Below are 25,068 nucleotides of genomic sequence, written 5' to 3'. Positions count from 1 at the left end.
GTACTTTAACTTTAAATTCTAAAAAAGGAAAGTCAGTCCACACTTTGTCCCCTCTTGGCCTGTACAAAATGACACTTCTTGTTTTGTTTTGTTTTGTTTTGTTTTATATTTTCTCCAATGTTTTTAAATTAATCTTAAATCTGCATTAGACAGACAAAATTGTATATACACATTACTAGATCTCAAGAAAACCAAAACAACTACAACTACTAAAACAACTAAAGAAATATAAAACAGCCAACAATACAAAAACTGCAGAACTAGGATCAAAATAGGATTCACTTTCAAGTAAAATAAAAAAATAACGCTGAGAGATTTGGATTGGATTGTCTGCTGTGTACGACCTTTAAAGTCTTCTGTTGTAGGAGAGGGAACTGAGAGTTTTTAAATGGGTGTACTGGCATGCAAAATTACCAGCACATTTATGGATTGTGTCTTTAACAGAGGCTGACTACTCATTTTGTATTGGATTAAATGATTTGCCATCTCTCTGTGTGCATGCTGCAGTGACCAGAGGGACTTATTATTATTCAACACAGTTTTGGTTTATATGAAGAATTTCAAATTCCTTAAAGGGTTTTTAGTTTATGATGTAAGCATTAAACAATCCTCCACATTGACTGAGTGGAGTGTCCAGCACCCATGTGCCTTTAAGGTTGCCTCTGAGAAATGAGTGACTTGGAGAGGGTGAGGGGTCAGCGTGTGCAGCTCTGTGCCAGGCCTTGATTCTCTGCAGTGTGGGGGTTGGTTTCTTTGTTGTTGACGATGGTCAATAGGCCATTCCACATTAAGCTTCAGAGATGCTAATTTATATTAGCTAGAATGTTACATCCAACTCTGACTGCCTGAGACATGGGTCTGTCCCCTGTCCTGGGTTAAGCAAGTGGCACACAGTGCTTATTTTAGCTGGTACAACATCTCTGGATTATTGGGAAGAACATCCTAAAAGTTTACAGATTGGGCATATAATTCTCCACTCAAATTCCCACTAGCTTGAATACTGATACAAAAGTAGTACTTTTTTTACTGGATAGTTAAATATTTGAACATATTTAATCACCTAATAATTACATGAATTTCATGGCAAACCATTGTGATGTTACATAGTTTATTGTGCCAAGTTAACATTTAATTGTTCTAATCATAATAAAAGGTTTGGTTTCAACTATAGGAGTAAAACAAAACTAAAGAGTAAGAGTGATCGTCTGATCATCATGTTAAACATATTCAGGAAACAGAAATAAAATGTCAGAATGCAACATTGAGCCAAAGAAAAAACATGGTGGATTATTGTAGTTTTGTAACATAGGTTTTGTTATTGATCTGTAATGTTGAATTTATGTAGTCCATTTTTCACCTCCTGAACCCTTTTCATTTGAGCTGCAGTGATATAAATTTAAAAGGTTTGGTCATAAATCAGTTTGAACTTATATATGAAAATAAATAGTTTTCTAACCTATAAAACATTTAATGGGGGCAAACGTGTATGCATGCTTAACACAGCGCTGAGAAACAAAGCATTTTTTTAAGTGACTGTAAGATTTAAAACAGCAAATGCAACTTTAAAATGGCCTCCCAAATAATATGTCAAGATCCACTACATGGTATTTTTTAACAGTTTAACAATATACCATCAGTAGTGTATCAGTGTATCAGCGTACCATCAGTAGTTGCAATTTATTTATTAGTTATCAAGTAGTATTGACAAAAGTGAAATTAACAGTCTGTTAACAGCCAGCTTAGGAAAGATGACACTGACATGTAAAATTATCAGCACATTTATGGAGCGAAATGCATCCCTAAAGGAGGTTAAATATTCATTTGTTTGTGAAAAAATTGTTGTTCATCTCTCTAAGATGTTAAACATTTGATTCAGTGGTGCTCTGCATTATTAAGTAAGCAATCACATGGTGTTTATAGATATATTGTTAGATTTATGAGCCTTCAGTTGATGAAGCTGACAAAAATATGTAATTTCCTCTACACTGAAGAGGTGGAGTGACCAGCACCCATATGATTCTCAGATCCTAACTTTGAATGTTGAACAGTGGAGACTGCTGCCACTGAGAAGTGAGTGACCTGCAGTGAGTGAGGGGTTTGACTCTGTGCAAGTCAGTCTGTGAAAATCTGTCAGGCCTTGATTCCCTGCAGTGCGGGGGATGGTTTCTTCTAGCTGACGATGGTCGTTAGCACATGACACATTGAGCTAAGGGGTTGCTAACTTCTCATATCCAAGATGCTGTATCTGATTTAGACTGACTGAAACGTGGCTTATTCCCCCATCCTGGGTTTAACAAGTAGCACACACTGCTTATCTTGGTTAGTACAACATCCCTGGATTATTGGGAAGAACACCCTGAAATTGTACGGAGTAGGCATACAATTCTCCACTTTAATTCCCATTTTAAATACTGTTTTTTTTTTTTTTTTTCAAAACTTGTACTATTATGGATATTTAAGTAGTTGAACATATTCAGTTACCTAATGATTACATCTGTTATTTCATGACATACCATTTTGATGTTGCACAGGTTATTGCCTCAAGTTTACATTTCATTATTCTAATTATAATAAAAGGTTCTGTTTTAACTAAAGAGGTAAAACAATACTACAGAATTAGATACTCTGTAAAGCATCTACAAACATTATTTAGATAGTTAAAATGTTGTCAATGGTTATTGATTGTATGGAGTAAAACTAATTTGGCCCTTTAAATGTTTTTATAGGTGAGCTACATAAAGAGTACATGTTTGTGTCCTGATTGTGTGATTATCATTTTAAACACATATATGAACAGAAAGTCAATGTTGACATGCAACTTTGAGCCAAAGATAAATGTAGTGGGTTATTGTTGTTTTGCAACTTTTGTAACCTATTAAAAATTTAATGAAGGGCAAACATGTATGTATACCTTACAAAGTGCTTAGAAAGACATTATTTATTAAGTGACTCAAAAGATTTAAATAGCAACTGCAACTTTATAATGGTCTTCCAAATAGTATTTCAAGATCTGCTACATGGTATTTGTTAACAGTTTAACAGTTTATTACCATTAGCAGTTGCAACTTTATAGAAACCATCCAAACAATGTTTATAAACATTTTCAAACCAACTATTAATAGTTAACAAAGTGTTATAAATATTTGGTCTATCTATCCAAGAGATATTTATATTGTATAATTTACTTTTTTTGTTTTTACAAAGGTTTACAAATTAGTTGGAAACCATTAATACTTAGTTTATGTATTTATACAAGACTGTATAAGTCTTGGTATTTGACTAATAAAATAACAATCTATAACATTACTTATAATGGGTAAAGTTAATTAGTTATCATTTCTTCATTGGTTATCAAGGAGTATTGACAAAAGTATAATTAACAGTCAGTTAACAAATTATTAATGATGCCTATAATACAGTATTGCCAGCTTCAGAAAGATGATACCGACACGTAAAATTACCACATTTATGGAGTAAGATGCATCCCTAAAAGAGGCTGAGTATTCATATGTGTGAAAAAAAAATGTTATTCATCTCTGTATGATCTATTACATTTGATTCAATGGCTTTGTGCATTCTTTAGAAAGCAATCTGTCTTTATTACATTCACACACAGTTTTATAGATATATTTTTATATTTACTTGGCCTTCAGTTGATGAAGTGGACAAAAATATGTAATTTCTTCTACACTGAAGAGGTGGAGTGACCAGCACCCATATGATTCTCAGATCCTAACTTTGAGTGTTGAACAGTGGAGACTGCTGCCACTGAGAAGTGAGTGACCTGCAGTGGGTGAGGGGTTTGATTCTCTGCAAGTCAGCCTGTGAAAATCTGTCAGGCCTTGATTCCCTGCAGTGCGGGGGATGGTTTCTTCTAGCTGACGATGGTCGTTATGGTCGTGAGGACATTACACATTGGGCTTCAGGGTTGCTTACTTCTCATATCCTAGATGTTGTATCTGACTGAAACATGGCTTTTTCCTCTTTCCTGTGTTAAACAAGTGGATGTTGGGTAAGATAATGTTAAACTGTAAAGAGTAGAAATACAAGCAGAATTCCACATTTGTCGTCAATTGCACAATTGACTACAAGCTATTCAAAAAAAGGAGTTAAACATGTTTTTCACATGAAGAAACATCTGCTGGGAAGTGACATAATAACCACATGTATGTAATATCACTGAAATAATTGAAAGGTAATTATTTATTAAGTGGCCCTCTAAAGCAGTAGGGCATCTTGGCTCTCAGTGGCTCTGTTTGTCTGAATTTTTAACGCAATGGCCATCAGAAACACATTAACATTAGTTAAACTTTAAGTGCTAAAGAGTTGTTTCAGTTGACAACACTGGAATGTAAAGACCTGTAAAGCTGAGTGTCAATGTAAACTTATTTTAGCAATCTCACATGCCTTCATGCACACTCTCTGTGCCGCAGTGACAATGCTGTATACCAGCCCTGTATTTGCCAACTAATTTACAACTCTATGTGTTACCAACTATAGTTATCAAAAACAACCAAAAAATAGATATAACAATAATAAAAAACTTAGTTCTGGGTTGCACAAACCTCTTTGAATGGGGTCAACAGAAGATAACTAGTGAAGGCCCATTCATAGATGTGTATCCTGCTGTGATGGTTTTGAGATGAGGTGTTGGTGGCTCATCACCATTTCAATGCCCATCAAAAACACTAACATACCAGTTAAACTTTAAGTGCTAAAGAAAGGTTTTAGTTCACAATACTGGAATTTAAAGTCCTGTAAAGCTGAGTGTCATTGTGAACTTATCGTATTATTATATTATTTATTATGTGCCTTTCACTTCATGCACACTCTTTGTGCACTGTGACAATGCTGCATGCCAGTGTGTGTAGTATATGTTATAGACTGTAGTCATTAAAAAACAAACATCTTTGAATGGGGTCTAGATTAGATAATGCTAAAATACACTTACAAACACAGGTGTTTCATCCATCACTAAAAAACTATTCATTTTGAACACAATGGAACACATTACAAAACAAGATATTTGGTGTTCAAATCCATTACCTATCATAATAGCATGAAAAGGAGCCTTGAGAAATACATAAAAGAGACAAGGCTAAAAACCAAAAATGAATGGCCATGACCTTTGACCCATAAAGCTGCACTGCATTAAATACCAACATGACTGAAGGATATCACAAAATGAGCTCGGGGACACTAAAAACCACTGACAGTGGACACAGTTTATCACTGTATCTATAAATGCAAATTAAGACTTAACTATGCAAAGTGAAAGCCAGATATCAGCAAAATCCAGAAACACTGCCAACTTCCCCGGACCTGAGCTCATCTGTCACGTCACAGTGAATATTAAGACAAGTTATAATTGTGTTCACATTATAGCCTTTATTTTAAAAAGCTACAATGGCAACATTTCTGGTGCCAATTTACTAAACAATGAGAAGCTTTACTGAATAGATACATTTTTGTATTAGATATTTTTCTCTTTACAAAATGCACCTTTCTATTTCTTTTTCATTAATCTATGGTGGAGTGTGAATATCACTCTGTCCTATCCAAAAGGGAACTTGTCATTATGTACCAGCCAACTTGGGACCACCGTCGCTTTATTCTATATGTGTGGCCCTTTTTTCTGTAATGTTGATCAACAAAGAAAATGCATTCTTATGCATATAAATTGAAAGCACGCACATACATTGTAAAAGAGATCCTGTGCTTGTAATAACTCTTAATGGGAATTTCCAGTAAAAGTCTGATAATAAATCTATTTTTATGATTAATCAGCAAATACTGTTGCTGACCTTTATATCGTTTTGGTCCTTTCTGGGAAACCCTTCATTGTAAAGGTGAACATCTAAAGTAGGAATTCCAGTATGTTTTTTCCATGGCCAAGGGATCAGCCAGTATGTGTGATATCTCTGATCTAGACACTAGAGAAAGAAGTCTCAGACTTGTAATGTCATGAAGTATAAAGTCTGGAGCTGCTCCTTCTGCTCATCGAGAGCCTAATTTTGGGGACCAACAGAATGTTTTGTTATCCCTTAAACCCAAATGAACTTTATTATATTGGTGTTGTCAGTTCTGTAACAGAAAATGTTCCCATATACTTATAACATTGTTCTGGCTGTTCTCAGTGTCATCTAGAAAATCTTTCACAATTTCATATCAATGGAGCAACTCTACACTTTATATCACATGACATCACAAGCACTCCAGTTTTTGGATATGGGAGCGAGTTGCCCATGTTTACTAATGTTTTTAGACTGCCTTAGATCATAGAAATAATATGTATGTATTTTAGAAATGGGCATAATTTCCCATTAATACAGTATCAAGCCATAAAAAGGTTAAGCCAGCCACTAAAGTTGAGCCTTTATATTCTGTTACACAAACATACTAACAAATCATATTTGAAGAAGAAATGTAACATTATTCAGATGATTTTTTTTTTCACAAGTATTATTAAATATGTTTGTATGTGCTTTACATGGTTGAGTGTGAATGTCACTCCGTGCTATCTAAGAAGGAACTTGTGACATTATGTACCAGCCAACAGTGGACTCATGTCATTATATCCTACTCAAGGGTGGACCTTCTTCTGTAATGTGCACCAACAAACAAGTTGCATTTCTTTAAGTACAGACTGAGAACACAAGTATATTGAAAACTTGATTGACATTCACTACTTGTGAAAACTGGTCAGGTAAGTATTTTGGAAATTGAACAATTTTAAAGGTCAAGTCAAAGTTTGATGTTACATAATTTTAATTTAAAACTCCTTTTTTAGTTTTCTTACAAAAGGAAATGGTGTGGACATTTTTTTTTCTTTTTAGAGTGCAAAGTTCAAAGAGTACAAACAGAAGTCGACTTATGAAGGCCCATTCATAGATGTGTATCCTGTTGTGATGGTTTTGAGATGAGTTGTTGGTGGCTCATCACCATTTCAATGCCCATCAAAAACACTAACATACCAGTTAAACTTTAAGTGCTAAAGAAAAGTTTCAGTTTACAATACTGGAATGTAAAGTCCTGTAAAGCTGAGTGTCATTGTGAACTTATCGTAACATTTATTATGTGCCTTTCACTTCACGCACACTCTCTGTGCACTGTGACAATGCTGCATGCCAGTGTGTGTAGTATGTGTTACAGACTGTAGTCATTAAAAAAACAAACATCTTTGAATGGGGTCTAGATTAGATAATGCTAAAATACACTAACAAACACAGGTGTTTCATCCATCACTGAAAAACTATTGTGAACACAAAGGAATACATTACAAAACAAGATATTTGCTGTTCAAATCCATTAACTATCTGCCATAATAGCATGAAAAGATTTAGAGAACCTTGAGAAATCTCTGCATAAAAGGGACAAGGCTAAAAAACCAAAAATGAATGGCCATGACCTTTGACCCATAAAGCTGCACTGCATTAAATACCAACATGATATCACAAAATGAGCTTGGGGACACTGAAAACCACTGACAGTGAACACAGTTCATCACTGCATCTATAAATGCAATTTAAGACTCTACTATGCTAAGTGAAAGCCAGATTCAACAAAATCCAGAAACGCCACTGACTTCTCTGGACCTGAGCTCATCTGTCATGTCACAGTTTGATTTCTTTCTTTTGGAAGCAAACAGCTTTTAAGGATTAGTCACAGACTTGTGTTAAATCATTTTATAGTGATTAACTAATTAAAATAAATATATTATTTATTAAAATAAGTAATTATATTGCTGATCATTTTATGTATAATGTTACTCGTTTTTATAGATTTATTTTTCTGAATTTTTGGTGATACATTGGTAGTTACAATTGGTCTGGTCTAAATATACATATATATATATATATATATATATATATATATATATATATATATACATATATAAAACAAAGACAACAATAAAGTTATTAACAGTAAATAGTAAGATAAAACTGAATTCACAGGATTATGGGAGCCTTCTTTAAAAGATATACTTTGCTTTGGCAAGTATTTTTTCTGTAATATTTATTATCACAAAAAATGTTGATATATTGCAAGCAATAAAGTTTACATACCCATTTTTAAAGATACAAATGAAGTTTTAGTGAAAAAGAAGCACTCTATAGGTGAGAGAACCAGGATAAACCAGTTTGACCTGCAGTATATGGATGTCCCCCCTTTGATAGGCAGACGTCGCTCAAGGCTTCAGGTCCCCTCTTGGCAATTTCTTTAAAAAATTGTAAAAATCACATTTGCAGTAATATTGTGAAAGAAGACCTCAAAAGTAAATTTTCAATTCTAGTTTTGTATTTTTAAAATGACTGCTAATAAAGGTTCCCTCTTGGATAGTACACTTAGATAGTCCCCTATTATTCATGTTCGCATGTATGTGTGTGTGTGTGTGTGTGTGTGCGCGCGCGCGCGCGTGCCTGTCAGACAGATCCTCCATCAGTAAGCCAACGAAGCTCTACCAACAAGTCACTCACCTCTTTCACTCATCACGTTCCCCCCCTCTTCCCCTCTCTCTGTCTGTCTCTCTGGCGGTGTCATTTTTCCTCATTAGCCATCTCTCTATCCCTCATTCTCTCTTCCCCTTCTTTCAAAAATCACAACATTTTCTCTGTCTGTTGCTCTCTAATGCACTGTCATGTGGTTCCTCTGCTTCTCCCTTTCTTTCTCTCTCATCCATTCCCTCCATCAGACACCCCTCTCCTCTTATGTTGTCTTTCAGCTGACCAGTCCTGCTTGTGTGTTTTTCTACATCTCTCTCTGTCCCTCTCTTTTTTTCTTGTCACCATTCATCTATTATTAAGGCCAAGGTCACCAACCTAGCAACACTTTGACTCCATTCCCCCTTGCAAGGCATACAAATCACACAAACACGCACGCACACAAAGCAGTCCAGACTGCCTGTGCTACCTGAGTCATGGCATGTCACATCTATAGATTTAAGGGAGCAATGTGACATTATTGACATCATTTACATTAAAGTTTCAGTGCGTCTCTGTCTACTCTATGAATAAATAAATTTATCATAAGCTTATATATGTCTGCTCAGTCCATAAAAAGCTGTTTTAGAGCATATATCCATGTAACTGAGCATATTTGTTTGTGTGTGATTGTAGAATTGTCCAGTATGAGCACATTCTTTTTTAAATTAGTTGTATGATTTGAGTTCAGTGGCAATAAAACAGCGTCTCAAAGAGTTATTTTCAATTTCTTTGAAATGAAAAAGGTTCAGTGTGTTATCGCATGGGTGCATGTAAGGGTTTTTGAGTTTATATATGGAGAACGATGTTGGACTTAACATTGTTTGTTTTGTCTGAAAATAGAAACCATATCACAGTATGGTGACAACAAGTCACTCAGTAAGATTACTTTGGGTTTTTTGAGTTATATCCAAGAAATTATTTACATATTCATTCTAAGTAACATATTTATATATATTTTTTGTTGTTCTTTTAGAGGCAGGGTATGCGTCAGGCTTGAATACATAATCTCATGAAACACAGCACATCAATAGCAGATGTGTAGTGTTACACCTGTGTTTCATCTCTTGAATAAATAATACATATTCACTACAGCGATGGGATGACACCAGCTGTGGTGCTAAATCAGTTTATATAGTGCAATGGAATATATAACTTCAGAGTAGTGAGTTTGACAAAACAGGTGAACTGTGCCTGATTTATTCAATATTCCCTAGATTGCACTAGCATTCACATTTGAACAGATACTGATATCAGTTACCATACTTGGAATTTGATGCCATTAGGTACAATTAGGCTATTTTACTTTCTTTGTTATGACAAAAATGTATTTTTTTAACAAGCTGCACGGTGACATAGAAGACTAAAAAGCAACTCTACTCCTCCGCTCTCTTCGACACTTAGTTCTTCACACATAGCTTATCTTATGTCCCTGTCTGTCTGCTTGTGTTTCTTTGTCTGTGTGTTTGTGTGTGTGTTTGTGTGTAGCTCATGTAGCAGTGGTAGGCTATGACTAATAATATGGTACATTTAAAAAAAAGAAAATAGATCAGACACTAAAACTATTGTGGCAAATTGCTGCTGCAGCGATAGTTTTCGCTCACTGGGTAGCCGACAGAGCGACTGACGGAGCAGCTGGGGGGTTGGACTAACTGCCTGACTTCCTTGCTTCAATGTAATATACCTCCTATCAAAACTTGATCATCTGCTGGTCTGCAAAAGTCCGTTACTGGTCTCATAACTCCATAGTTGGTGTCAGAGCGCTTTGCAGCACTTCCAACTCTTGTCTTAAAGCTGCGCAGATTTGCGTATCCTAGGACAGCGATGGAGGGACGCGCTGGTGCTCGTTGCCTTTGTAGGTTGGATTGGATTGGTTAGGGTTAGGCAAGGTGTGGGATTGGTTAGGGTGAAAATGTTAGGGTAAACCAGTCAGAGGCAGAGTAAAGTGGGCTATTCTTTTGCTATCCTAGGAATCACAAACCAACTGACCTCATCCAGATACACTCTCAGATACTAATTTGGCATTGATGGATTAAACATGAAGCTGTATTCAGTACTGTTGACGCATTTCCTAATCAGTGCTGGGAGTGATTGTTTTTAAAATATAGTGATCCTCGACTTCAAACAAATGTAGGCCAGGAGCATAAAATTGTGAGGCTGTCAGGGTCCTTGCTCAGACAGCACCATCTTCAAACTCAGCCTTCATTGTGTTTACAAGTGCACACCTGTAAAGTTTCGTGATTGCATTTTGCATGGTTATGACACCATCAGCTATAAACAGACATAAACACCTGGCAAAGACAAAACCTCCTTTGTGGTAGTTTTTGCTATAATAGATATCTCCAGGAATGCATTTAGCCATGTTGAGACAAACACACACACACACACACACACACACACAAATACAGATTCACAGAGTGAAAAAAGCCTCACTGTCCCAGTTGGTAAATATGTGTTATTATTTATACTGCATGGCCGTCTTCATAAAACACAGCAGGCAGAATATATATGCAGAATATTCTTCTTGGAATGGATAGATCAGGTCAGATAAACCCTTCTGAATAAAGTCCATCTCATAAAGTAGTGTTTTATTAACTTTACCACTCATATTCTCAGTCAGAAAGGATGTTTTGTGTAGCTATCGGCAGTGTTGGGAGGCAATATTCAGAATGCACCTGCTTCAGTCCCTGTCCTCCTATTTTCTTTGTAATCAGTGTTTTTTTGTTTTCTTTTGTTTTGCGAAGTCTGTTCCAATGGTTTGTAAGATCTCTGAGGGACTTGAGCAGTATTCCATCACCAGCTCATCTAACTTTAGAGATTTTAAGGGCCGCCACAGAGTGGGATTTTAGAGCACCACCATCGCCGTCTATAATTTAAATGCAGCAGCTGCCAATTGGATTGATGCAGGATTCTCAACACTTCACACAGAGTAAACCTTCTGTTCCACTTAGGAGTAGCAGCTGATTCCTGCCAATTGAATCGGGCACAGGTGCTCATTTGCCCTCACTCACCTGCTGCTCACTAAAGCCACATTGTGACCATGGATGTGGCAAGTAAAGACACCTGTCACCACAGCAGATTGATTGAACTGTCAGGTGGTCAGCAGTGTGGGTTGTGTCTTTCTGATGCCTGGCAGCTTTAAATAGTGAGACCTATCAGAACTAGATAAAGTAAAATATTAACATTACCAGTATAGTTCATAGTGAATATATTAATGCAGCATATACATATGCCTGCAAGATATATGTCTGCATGTATAGTTAATTGTCAGTATTTTTTTCAGTGTGACAGCCTTCAACGATAGAAAACATGGAACAACAAGTGTGCATATTTGTCTAGCCTCTCATCCGTTTTCATTGAAATACATGTGAGTGGTGATTTTGAGAATTTGTTTCCGTCGATGAGTCATTCCCTCGAGCTCCGGCTTTTTTAAGTGCATCATTCTAGCATTATCCCATCATCCTGTGTTATATAACACTGTGCTGGGAGACTACAAAGTGCAGCATAAACGGCAAGTGGCTGCCTCCCAGCCAGTCATAAAGGAGGGCGAGATGGTACATGTGTCAATCTCATGACAAATGTTTTTTTTTTTCCGAGTTTACTCCACACAGTAGATGTAACTGGTTTATCTCATAGAAAACTCTAAGCTTACCTGCAGTTACTCTGCGGCGAGGGCTCATGTTTCAGACGCACGATACAGCAACAGCTGACAGGGAGAAGTAAAAATAAAATTCTCATCCCTGAATTTGAATGTTACCATCACTGTTTGGGCTGCTGTTTTTTCCTCCTCTCCTCTTCTCTTCGGGAGGATCTAATCACTGACTCATAATGTCGGCACTGACTTTCGAGATTTTATTTTAGATTTTTCATCTGCTTTTTATAGTTTTTAATATGTGATGTGTTTTATAGGAGGGAGGGATGTCAAGGTGGGTTTTTACAGCACAGTTGACCCCTGAATGGATGGATCTGTTGTGTATGTGTGTGTGCTGGGAGGGATAGAGAGACTGCTAACTGTGTGTGTGTGCATGCGCGCCTGTGTGTGTGTGTGTGTGTGTGTGTGCATGTGTGTCTGTGTGTGTGCGCGTGCGCGTGTGTATGTTTATGTGTGTCTGTGTGTGTGCGTGCGTGTGTGTTTGTTCATTCTCCATGTCTACTTGCATTTGTGTGCCCATATATTTTTTTGCAAGCGTGTCTTTTTTTTCTGCAAAAGATTGGATCAGCGAGTCTCGTATTGTTGCCTCTTATTGGGATTTATTATAAATATATTGCCATGTACCAAATGTATGAAGTGGACTGGTCCAAATTGAGAGATTTAGACAGAAAGCTATTATTGAAGGAAGCCACAAGAGTAAGAAACTGAACTTCAGATGGTATTGTATTTGGATACATAATATTTACTGAAGAACAAAGCATTTAGAAGCATGGTTAAGATCAATAACAACAGCCTCTCATATTTTCATATTCGAAATTTCATCCTGCGGTAATGATGCTGACCACCAGCTCTGACCAGTAAATACTTCCTGGACCCGTGTAATTTATGTTGGGTCCCCCAGGATCTCAATTCTGTTGCAGCACTGTAGTCCAGGTATTGCGCAGGACCCTCTTAATCACACAGCACTAAACAGCATTTCATTCAGAGCATCTGAAACACCATGAAATATGAATTCATGAAATATTCATTCATGACATAACCAGAAATGTGTTCCAATTTTACAGTCAATAACCTTAGTATTGGGGTAGTGAGCCAAAGCCGGACACTTTTTTTGGGTTGTGTGTGTTGATGTGCGTTTGCATGTATATACCGATATACATGCTTGTGTGCTTCAGAGGCAACCTGTGAAGGACAGGGCTTATTTAATCACAGAATTGTAAACAGCATTTCATTTTCTAGTTATGAATTATTGACTCATGTAATGTTCAGTCCTCTTGTAGCCGCCAGCGTTACTGATTTTGAAATACTACTATATATGCAGGTCTTTCAGTTAAAATTCACAGTGAAAAATTGATTCTTTCTTCTCATCAGGACACAATAATATATATTTCATACAGTTCAAATCATGAGTGGCATTGGATGATCTTGCTGTTTGAACAATTGTCGTGATTGGTGTTTTTAAAATATAAATCAATTAATTAATACTTTTCGATTGTCAGTATTTGAGATGGTTTCAATCATAGACTGTATATAAAGATGGACAACATGACAGCTCCCCCATAGTGAGGTTATTCAATCTCAATCGCCCCCTGGTATCTGACTGCAGTACAGGTCCTCAGACCCGCCTCTCCATTTTAGTGAATGGTCAGAGGCTGAACTAAAAACTCATTTTACACGCCAGTTGCTGTCACTGAAGGTAGTTCTCATCAGCCTTGTGTTTGTTCAATAGTTTGTTTTCATGATAAGTTTGGTTTTAATGAGTTATTGAATTATAGGGGGGGGCTTTTCCAGCATGATTGACAGCCGTGACAACCAATCCGTGCACTCGCATTCAACGGAGCTGGTCGCGATTGGTCGAACAGGTGTTTGGGTGCGAACTCCCCCACCGCAGATATCGCTACTGCGCAGATGCAGGGCTCACAATGATATCATCCTGGCAAGATGGCAATGCTCCTATCTGGGATATTTCAACCTCACTTTGGCATAGTGGGGGTAGGTGGGGGCGTGTCTACCATCTTTATTTACAGTCTATGATTTCAATACTCTTTTTCCATAGTATCGATGCACTGGCACCAGCTGAGCTTTCTCAAATGAAAAATACACCTTCACACACTTCTAGTGGGTCATAAGTGATGATTAAATGGCATTATTTCTATATAAGTTCATTTATTGTCACAGTCGTTCTGCCAATTACAAACCAAGGAAAATAGTCGTCATTGTTATCTGTTCATATTTATCTTTTTATAATATTTTAAAATTTCATACACTCAAAGTCAGTTTGTCCTATTGATATGGACAATGGTATCAAATATTGATTTTTCTTTTAGGTACCGAAGTTAAAGATTTCAGTATTATGACAAATGGTAATTCTGATTCCAGCGTTGACTGATGGTCATTTCAAACTTCTGTTACAGTTTATGGACAGGGATGGACAAAGCAATGTTGTACTTTGTGAGAACATACGAGATGTGGTTTTGGCCCTCATTGGTCATGAAGTCATTTGAAGGACTCGTTAGGAAGCAGCTCCAGATGGTTCAGAGCTCATTACACTCTTTGCTTTAAGTATAAGCAGATGACTTTTTTAAATGCTGCTTTAACCTTTCTTAAGTGTCGTCCTGGCGAGCCTTTATACGTTTTACTCCTTTGTTTTGATGTAACAGAGCGTTCTGAGATGATGTTGTGTTCACTGATGTAACATTTATTTAGTTGTTTATTCACATTCTTGAACATATTCTCAGATGAGTAGAGGGTGTGACGGTAACATGTGGAATTACAAAAATGCCTCTGAGGTGTGGATGTCCTGTTCTCTTACCTGTGCTTTTTGTACATAGATTGCAGAAATCTTTGTGAGGACAGGCACATCCTGAAATTCACTGATTTTGCTAGAAGCACAAGCCCATTACAGGGTCATGAGACAGAGTCTGGGGCGTGTAGTTGAGGAGTTTTCACAGCAGACTGGAGTGATGTATTTCTGCCCTATGATGTGTCCAGATCAAAGAAAACAGCCCAATTATTATCTGTGATCCTGACGTCCAATTTACAGAGTGTTACAGGTATTTGGGAATTACACCATCAAATATAAAAAAAAACCCTGCAAAAAAACATTGTGTGCACTTTATGTAACAAGAGCCGACAGAGACTGCATGTTTTAATGAGAACAGAAAATTGATGTCTTTCTTATACACATCTCCCATCAAATCAATCCTCAAAAGCTCCTCAGTGGCCTGGTTTGGAACCTGAGAGAGGCAGAAAAAATGTCAGCATTGTGAGAGTAATAAATTAGATCATTTTCATTCAACAGAGCGTCCTCAGTGATGTCTACAGTGGGAGCGAGTCAATTTGAGCCACTCCCTTTAGGTCACAGATTCAGACAACCACAAGCTAATTAGACAGGCTGCATTTTTCATTTCTTCCTCACACTGCAAAGCGGCTAGAGTGTACATAACCCTTCCCACTTTGTTCGTCTTCTTCTGCGGCAATTATAGCCACCATAGATTGTTATTTTATATTGTTTAATGTGTTTAATACATCTTCTTTTTTTTTAGAGACACTGGTAAGGGATACGCATATGAAAAATAAATAAAAGCATACCAACAGCCACAATTTTGCAGAAGACAGTTTATAAGCACGAGTTGCCAACATTTTTCATGCAGAGGACCCCTTAAGTGAGAGAGAGACGGAGCCAGGACCCCCTACTATGTATAGGATATTGAGTAGCATGTTAATCTGCATCTGCATCAACATGTGGGGCAGCCTAAAGTGCCATGTATAAACAAACCTTTATTTGATGTACTAAGGTACTACTAAGCCATTAAAATAAGAATTTTTGACAGATAACTATATTTTTACATTATGAATGCATTGCATGTGTCTCTGTGTAAGAATGTGTGTGTATGGAAATATAAGTATGAGATAAAGTTGGTGAATTTAGTAAAAGGGCAGGAAATTAACAGTGCATATTTCCTCCAACTCCTTTTTGAGCATGTACAATTTAATTTCCGTTAGAACAAAGAACAAGTTTAAAAAGTGAAATTACATTGAGTTGGTTGAATAGGTTATAGTCCATTTTATTTATTGTCTCTTTTTTTGGTTTGTTTTACATGTTCAAAATAAATATCAATCAGTTGTACAAGGATTTATGGGTAACAGTAGTGCAACATAAATTATACGGGTTGTTTCATTGGTTTTAGTTTTTTAGGAGTGGACTGATTTATGTTTGCTGATGTTATTTTGGATTCGTGTTAATGTCTATTTTTTCAAGTATGAATTTGCCATCCTCTCTGGGTTAACTCTGAGGACCTTCTAAAGGTAGAGGACCCCCTGTTGAAGACCTGTAGTTTATAGCATATGACAAATACTGCGCTACGCAGGTAACTATACACTCAGCATTCGATTACTATTAGCAACCTAGCCATAAAATCAATTTCACAGTGGTCACAAAAGAGAAACAGCCAATAAGCTTTTTTCCCTCCAATCTCATTATCCTCCCCCCAAAATATATTACCTTATTCTCTCAGATCTTTACAGGTAGTGCATATACACCCCTTGTGTGTGTGTATGCATGTGTGTGTGTGTGTGTGTGTGTGTATGTGTGCGTGTGCGTGTGCGTGCGTGCGCGCGCGTATTTTGGAGTTTTTGCTTGTTCGAGAGCATACATGTGTATTCCCATGGGCAATATGGTGTGAGCATGATGGAATATTATAGAACTGGGCTCAGTGTGCAATCGCAAACATACAAGTAATATTGAAGTTGTACACACACACACACACACACACACACACACACACACACACACATACACTTGAAGGAGCCTAATCCCCTTTGTGAGTCTGTCAGCCTTGTTGTTACAAACACAATAGGATTACTTGTGTGTTTGTGTGTGAGAGAGAGATGTGTGTATCCCTGTGTGTGATGCTACGGGAGAGACTGACTGGATGTGTGATTGTGGGTCCTGTTTGTGTGCATTTGTGTGTGAGAGGGTGGTAGTATAGGAATGTTCCTACAGTATGTGTGTTCTCTCTCCACAGCATTTTTTTTTATTCCTCTGCATGGTGTGTGTGTGTGTGTGTGTGTGTGTGTGTGTGTGTGTGTGTGTTCATTCACGAGTGCGTGTGTTACGCGGGTTGTGATTGGTTGAGTCTGTGGGTCTCATAAAGACAATGTCATGATGGAAATTAATGCAATACATCACAAACACACACTCAGGCACATACACACATACATATACTTACAGCAAAGCACACACCTTTGCTTCCTGCCATGGGCCATTCCTGTAAATAATATCGAAAATAGGAGAGGAGAGCAGGGGAATAAAGGGGAAGAAGGCTGGGGAAATGGAGGGTATATTTCCTGAAATGCCGTAAATTTTTAAGAGAATTATGGTGACACGGTGGCACATTTATATAGAATCAGAGAAGGATCCGTGTCATCTTAAGGTCGGACTGAATGTGAAAAAAGAGGTGTCATGAATACTTGCAAACTCAGGGGAAGGAGGCACGTAGGACGAGATGGATGCAAACTTGCTTGAGGCAACGGGAACTAAGAAGTAGAAGCATTCTAGAAATCCGCCTGACGCAGCAAACCAAGAGCCAATCATCTCTGAGCAAGGCTCCATTCAGTTGGCAGTATATTTTCTGTTCAAAATGGATGATGTTGCTCTTGCAGCATGACATGGTGTTTCACAGCAGGGAAATATGGCCTTTGGGTATTTGGGGCTGATAACACTGCATGGCGACCACAAATATTGTTAAAGCTGCACTACAGTCACTGGATTAGCTAACTGATAATACATTTGCTGACAATGCTAATGTCAAAAAACATCTATACTATCTTATCTTTCTCTTTTGCAAAAATGGCAGAGGAAAGATGTTAGCCAAAACTAGGACTATATAATAATACAGTAGCTATCCATGTGGGTCCACTTCACTAAAGGTTTGAATACACAGGTTACAGAATATAGAAAAGAACAACTATATAAAACTTAATGATAAATAAAACTCATATCAAATCTTAATAAAAGTCCTACTGCAAATACTGCTCCTCCTGATATATGCCACTTAGCAGTGTTTGCAAACCATCTATACTGTTTATTTTATATCCTTGTATCTAATTCGCCTCGTCTTATTGTAACAAATTCTATGTAAGTTGTTTATTTTAAGACTGCTCTTCTCAACAGATATTTTCTTTTCTTTTTTCTTTTTATCCCTGAACTTCAACAAATTGTTTTTCACACAATACCTTTCACCTTGATGCCAGTGTTTTCAGTTGTGTTTAATTTCTTTTATTCTACCCAGTTAAGATGATTATGCCTTCCTCTTGAATGTCAGGAGTTATTTTTGCACAGTGACAGATAAACCTGTGAACTTGGTAAACTATCTTACTAGGCTAGGTAAAATTCAATGTTACAGGGCAGAAGTATTCTTTATAGGGATGTCCCAAAACTTCCATTTTCCTTGATAACATAGATAGTAGAACTAGACGGTGCACACTTAATGTACTTAAAAGTTATTAAAATCAATCCAGTATTTATTCTTAATTGTACAGCTCTCCATTACTTTAAAAGAAAATCCCCCAGCATTAAGGTTGTGTTTTTTTTTTTAAATTAACTATTACTTTTTGCAAAATAACATCAAATAATGAACTCTGTCTTTAATCTTTTTGGTCTTTTCACTGTCTCAAGGGAATTTTTCTGTCCCTTTAAGAGTGCTTTTCAGTGTTTGTTGCTTCGGTGCAGCAGTTAGAGTGACCGATATGAGCTGTATTCTGTGTAGTGTAGTGAGATGACAGCAAAACTCAAGAGACTCTAATACTGAGCTGATATGAAACAAGTGCTCATAACTTGGGTTAATAACAGAAAAAAAGGATATCTGCATTGTGTGTCAGTTATGGTGTGTGATGTTTCGCTTCAGGAGGGGCTTAGCCTCTGCTCCTACGCATACCAGAGCTCAATGAGGTGCAGGAGAGACCGATAGTGGAGAGCTGGAAAGTTTACTGTAGCTTCACTCGTTGTGTTGCTGGGCATTAAACCTTTACAAATAAAAACACCGGCTGAAATAAAACAAAAGATCAGTTGGGTTCTATATAGCTCAATATAACTAAAACTTGATCAGTTTTTAAAAAAAATGCCTTGATTTGCACTGACACTGATCTGTTAGATCAGATCAGGGCTTCCCTAAATCTGCATTTTTCCAAAAGGAGCAAAAAGTTAGCCCTTCTCTCTACTGTCATACTTCCCCAGCCTGGCTGGGACTTTCAGCTCCAAGCACCACTGACGATATAAATCTGGGTTATAAATATGCTGTATATGTGAATATTTCCACACACCTTGAAGGCTGAGTCCTTGGCAGTGTCCTGAGTTTGAGTCGGAACTGTGGCCTCTTGCTAAATTTTGCCCCCTCTCTCGCTCCCTCCTTTTTTTTATTCAGTATCTGTCATATCCCTGTTAGAATAAATAAATAAATAAATTTTAAAAAATGTATATATATATAACAGACGTGGCCACAGATTTTTGGACTTCCGTTTTGAAGCCTCCAAGGCATTCAAAGCAGCCATGCCGTCGAATATGCTGAACTTTAAGAATTAATAAAATTCAAAAGGGTTTGTTATATAAAGATACAACCCCCCATACAGTTGTCAGGAATGTTGGAATTAGCTATGGAAAACCATAAACATTTTTTGTACCAGGCTGTGAACACTTTTATTTCTAATGTAAAGTTGGGCATGTTAACAAAGGTATCTGTGGAGACTGACTTGCTTTTAAAGCCAGCTTCAAGTGACCATTCAAGGAACTGCAGTTTTGGGCACTTTCGTGTTGCCTTCATTTTTGAGACCTGGGGGTTGCCGCCGGTGGATGAACACAGATTAGGTGCTCTTGTGAGTGAGATAGATAAGATAAAAAAATATCTATGTGTGTAATTATATATGTGGGGCTTACTTAAAATTAATAGTGTTCATGTTAATGAACCAACATGTCACCTAATCAGATGATCGGGCTTATTGATGCATGTTTTTTATGGTTTCTGGACAACAATGGAGGTCTATGATTCAGCAGAATAATATCCAGATGTTAATCTCTCCCTCTGAAACTGTGTTTTTACAGAAATAGACAAAGAGAGTTGTGGTGACCCTGGAACTCCTCTCTATGGAATAAGAGAAGGGGACAGTTTCTCAAATGGAGGAATCCTGAGGTTTGAGTGCCAGTTTGGCTTCGAGCTGATTGGAGAGAAAACTATTTCCTGCCAAGACAACAATCAGTGGTCAGCAAACATCCCCATATGCATATGTAAGTATTAAAATCATTTGTAGGTTATTCCTAGGCACATGGCTGCAGAGGGGGGAAAAACATGGCGTGTGCTCTGCTGTGATGTTGATAACATTCAATCTGACCTGTCACCATGGTGACAGTACAGAGTTTATTATGGCCTGGAGCGAATGATGACCGATGATGCTGTGACGATGAATATTTAACAGGAAATTTCTCTCTCTGCATCTTTTTCTGTCCCCTTCTTTTCCCTTCTTACATTTATGTTTCTCCCCACTCTCTGTCTCTATCTGTCTGTCTCCATCCGTCTCTGTCTCTATCTGTCTGTCTGACTGTCTGTCTCTGTCTGTGTTTCTGCACTTCTCTTCCTCCCACAGTCCCCTGCATGTCCAACTTCACAGCTCCCTCAGGAACAGTCCTCTCCCCAGATTACCCAGAAGGCTATGGGAACAACATGAACTGTGTCTGGCTCATCCAATCAGACCCAGGCTCCAGAATCCACTTGGCATTTAATGACTTTGACCTCGAGGCACCCTACGATTCCCTGACGGTGAAAGATGGCGAGACAAATGATGCAGGAGTCATCGGGAGGTTCTCTGGTGCTGAGAGTCCTTCCCATCTGACGTCCAATACCAACACACTGAGGCTGGAGTTTCAGGCTGATCACTCCATGTCAGGAAGAGGATTTAATATCACATACAGTAGTATGTCATTTTTCTATTTCATTTTATTCCACTTTCTAATTCAAATATGCGCACATTGCCTATTTGATCTGCTGCGCTGTAACACAGAGTGGGATGTGGCAATACTATATTGATAATACACTACATAAAAGTATAGTTTTCCCACAAGCTGAAGTTTGATAAATGGTTATGGAAGATCATTTAGGGTCATTTATTTTCCCTTGCAGCAGAATAATGCAGGAGAGTCTGAGGCTGAAGAATTGTTATATTTTGAAGCGAGGAAACAGCACATCTCATATGACTGTATATGAATTTTATGCATGACTTTCAGCCTATACCTCTAGCAGGTGTATTAAATTTGAAGTAGTTTCATTTTGAAACAATATATCCATCCATACTTGAAAACATTCTGTGGCCTGAAATTCAGCTGTTACAATCAAATTAAGCAACTATGTAGTTAGTTTCACTGATCAGCCACAACATTAAAGTCAGTATGACATGAATAACATTGATGACCTCATTACAATGTAATGTTCTGCTGGGAAGCCTTGGGTCTTTGCATTCATGTGGAAACACTTGACATGCTCTGCCCAAACACCACTGCAGATGGGCCCCCAGCTCTTCCAGTCCACATGTTGAAGTATCACTGGGCAAGAAACTGAACTGATACTAGACCCCGAAGTGTTCTGATCATCAATGTATGAGTGTGTGTGTGTGAATGGGCATGTAGTGTAAAAACAAGTGCTGGGAAGATTAAAAAAGCACAATGCAAGTGCAAGTCATGGCAACAGCACTCCTCACTGGCAGTGGCTTGCAGGACAATGGTCCATATCACACCTTAAAAAACTGATCAGGAATGACCCAAAGAACATGACAAAGAGCTCACGGCTTGGACCTGGTGACAAAATTCTACATATCCCAATCTGATCGACCTGGTGTCCAAATTTCCCAGATCCTAATCTGGTCATGCATTCATGGCAAGTGCTGGAACTCCTCCTCACAAGTGAAGGAGTGTACTTGATCTGTAATAGTGTTTGTGTGGGTGACACCATGTCAAGTAGCATTAACATGAATGCCAGGACCCAAGGTTTCCCAGCAGAACATTGCATTGTCGCAAGATGTTGAATGATATTCACTTCACCTGGCACTACTTTTGATGTTTTGGCTATGCAGTGTTTGGATGTTTGGATGTTTCATTTTAGATCGAGGCTCTTTTAATCCACAAGAAGTTAGATCAGACTGGAAGCTTCAACAACACAAAGAGTTGCTCCGGAAAAGACAAAACTCATTGATCCAAGAGGTTTCATGTGGTCAATACAGCAGCTAAGAATAGAAGTGTAGGATGCAGAATAAAAAGGAAAATGCGGGATAAAAAGTATTAAAGGAGGACTTTTTGGGAGCTTTTTGGCCCGTTTGTTGTCATACCCAGAGTCAGATGAGAACATCATCATTTCATCATTTTTTTTATCTCTGTGCGTCCAGTACAAAGAGAGGTCCAGGATGCATTTAGCCTTGCTTAGCATAAAGAATAGAAGTGAGAGGAAGCCGCCTTGTTCTGTCAAAAGTGAAACAACACAACTTCCAAAACCTCCCAAATTTCCTTTTTTTAAACATCATACATTGAGTCTTTCACCTGTGTCAAAATAGAAAGGAAGACATTAGTCTTTTAGGAAGAAGTTGTGTCTTCATTGTAAAGTTGTCAGCTGTGCAGACGTTTGAAGCTGATCAAAACCCAGGTGACTCTTAGATGTATTGATGACTAGCTTGCTAGACAACAGGATACAACATGTACAGTAAATAGATAGCTTTTGGATTTGTTGGAAGGCATATTTGTTCGTTTTTGATTGTGGCGAACCGTTTGCCCCTGCTCACAGTCTTTGAGCTAATTCAGGCTAAACACATCTCTATACCAGACACACAGAAATGGAAATTGATATTGATCTTCTCATCTGACTGCAGGCTTGACGGCAAACAGACGAAATGTTGAAGTGTTCTGTCCACAAACTTCCGCACAGCGGATCTGTGACTTCAGCTCAAACCATTCCGTGCATATCTAACTTTTTACATTTTTCGGGTCACTGCATTTGTCACTTTTAAATCTTTCTATCAGCTGATCTCACCACATTGCTTCCACTGGCAAAACATGGGAAATATAAGGTTGAACTTTACAGCCTTCTAATCTGATGAGCCAGATCATATCCCGAAGCTGACACGCTCACATGAGTTTTATCAGAAGTTGCATTGCTTATATCCAACCTGAGCACAGTGCAAATACACTGTAGCGTTATAAATGAGCATATTAGCAAAGATATAGAAAGGCAGAGCGGGAATGTAGAACAGATAGATTACACAAGATATTTTTCCTGGCCAGGACTGAACACTCAAACACATCACGTTGCAGCAATAAATCTATATGACGAGTTCTCAGACATGTCATCAAAATGTAGCCTGTGAGTTTCCATTAAATAAAGGTCTCATAGTATTTAATAACATTTCTTGTGTATGTGTCTGTCTCTCTCTGTGGACAGCTAGTATCCAGTCTCCTACTCATAATATCTGTGTGTGCTTGTAACTTTTTACCCCAGCATTTGGCCACAATGAGTGCCCAGACCCTGGCATTCCCATCAACGCTCGTCGCTTTGGAGACAGCTTCCAGCTTGGCAGCTCCATCTCTGTGGTCTGTGAGGACGGTTTCATCAAAACCCAAGGGACCGAGACCATCTCCTGTCAGTTAGAAAAGGGAAAAGTCATGTGGAGTGGGCCCATCCCTAAATGTGAAGGTAAATATTGACTTGATTGCTAATTAAACCATTAACTCGGGAACAATATGTCATCCAAGATATCATCATTACTACGCATAAAGACCCAGCAGGTGGGAATTATGCATCAGTTCAACAGAGGGAAAAAGATATGGAGGTGTCAACCTAAATATCCAGAGAAAAAGCTATTAATACACTGCCGCCACAGGTACAGCTACAAGCTTACGTCTAGCAGAACTTTAAAAAGTATACTACGCAAGATTGTCGGTTACTGTTTGTGAAAACACTCGCAAGCAAAAGTACAAGTGAAATCCTACCTAAGATTCACTTACGTTTGGCATTTTGCCTCATTCTGTTAGCTTTTTGCGGCACCATGTCTCTTGGATGCCTGCTACATATGTTCTGGCACCTGGTTGTTGTTGTTTTTTTAAACAGGGTTTCCACAGCCATGAAAAACCTGGAAAAGTCATGGGATTGATAAAAATCATTGAAATAGTAAAAAACTCGTAACTCATTACTGTTGACATAATAGGCATTGATTTAGGATTACATAATATATTGTTTCAGCACTAACATTGCAATATCTAAATCTAAGGACATACAAGATCTAGTAAGACAAATTACCTTAAGAAGCTTATTTCCTGCTTGAAACAAGTGAAGCTGAACAGTTTCCTCATTTTCATGACTCATAATGACCAAGCCTTCCCTGTTAATACAGATTATGTGTATTTGTGACGTAGCGTGTCGCCATTAGCTTTGAAAAGCGAGACTCTCCTGAATGTGTGTGTGTGTGTGTGTGTGTGTGTGTGTGTGTGTGTGTGTGTGTCAAAAAGAAGTGGGTTGGCAAGACACAATGAGGCACATACTTTTCTGAAATGAAATTGTAGTATTTGTCCTTGAAAAGTCATGGAAAATTTTTGAAATGTTGTCTGTGGAAATTTGTGAGAAACCTGTGTAAACCCCGACCTCACCTGAGCACTGTGGAGTACATGCCCCACACAAAACTAATAATGAAATCAAAATCCAGGCAAAATGCAGAAAAAATACAGCACCACACACCTCTAGTGGGTCATAAGTGATGATTAAGAGGGATTACTTCTGTATGAGTCTTTTCATTGTTTTTTAGGAAAACCCTGCATTGTATCTGTAAATCCCCCCACCGTTTGATGGTTTTTTGCTTGTTTTTTCCTCTGTCACAAAGCACCGTGATTGCTTTCTATTTTCTTAAGAAAAG

The 25,068-nt window shown here is 37.9% G+C and overlaps 1 protein-coding gene across 1 annotated transcript in view; it reads left to right on the top strand.

The window, feature by feature from the left end:
* LOC121957465 (CUB and sushi domain-containing protein 3-like) overlaps positions 1–25,068 on the top strand; it is a 446,534-nt gene that overhangs the window by 304,257 nt on the left and 117,209 nt on the right. Inside the window, exons 13-15 of the mRNA XM_042506041.1 lie at positions 20,231–20,413; positions 20,770–21,096; positions 23,661–23,855. Of these exons, the coding sequence (XP_042361975.1) occupies positions 20,231–20,413; positions 20,770–21,096; positions 23,661–23,855 (705 nt within the window). The remainder of the gene's footprint in view (positions 1–20,230; positions 20,414–20,769; positions 21,097–23,660; positions 23,856–25,068) is intronic.

This window comes from Plectropomus leopardus, chromosome 18, assembly GCF_008729295.1.
Source record: "Plectropomus leopardus isolate mb chromosome 18, YSFRI_Pleo_2.0, whole genome shotgun sequence".
NCBI lineage: Eukaryota > Metazoa > Chordata > Actinopteri > Perciformes > Serranidae > Plectropomus > Plectropomus leopardus.
Note: the sequence above shows the minus strand (reverse complement) of the source record. Positions and strands in the feature narration are given on the sequence as shown.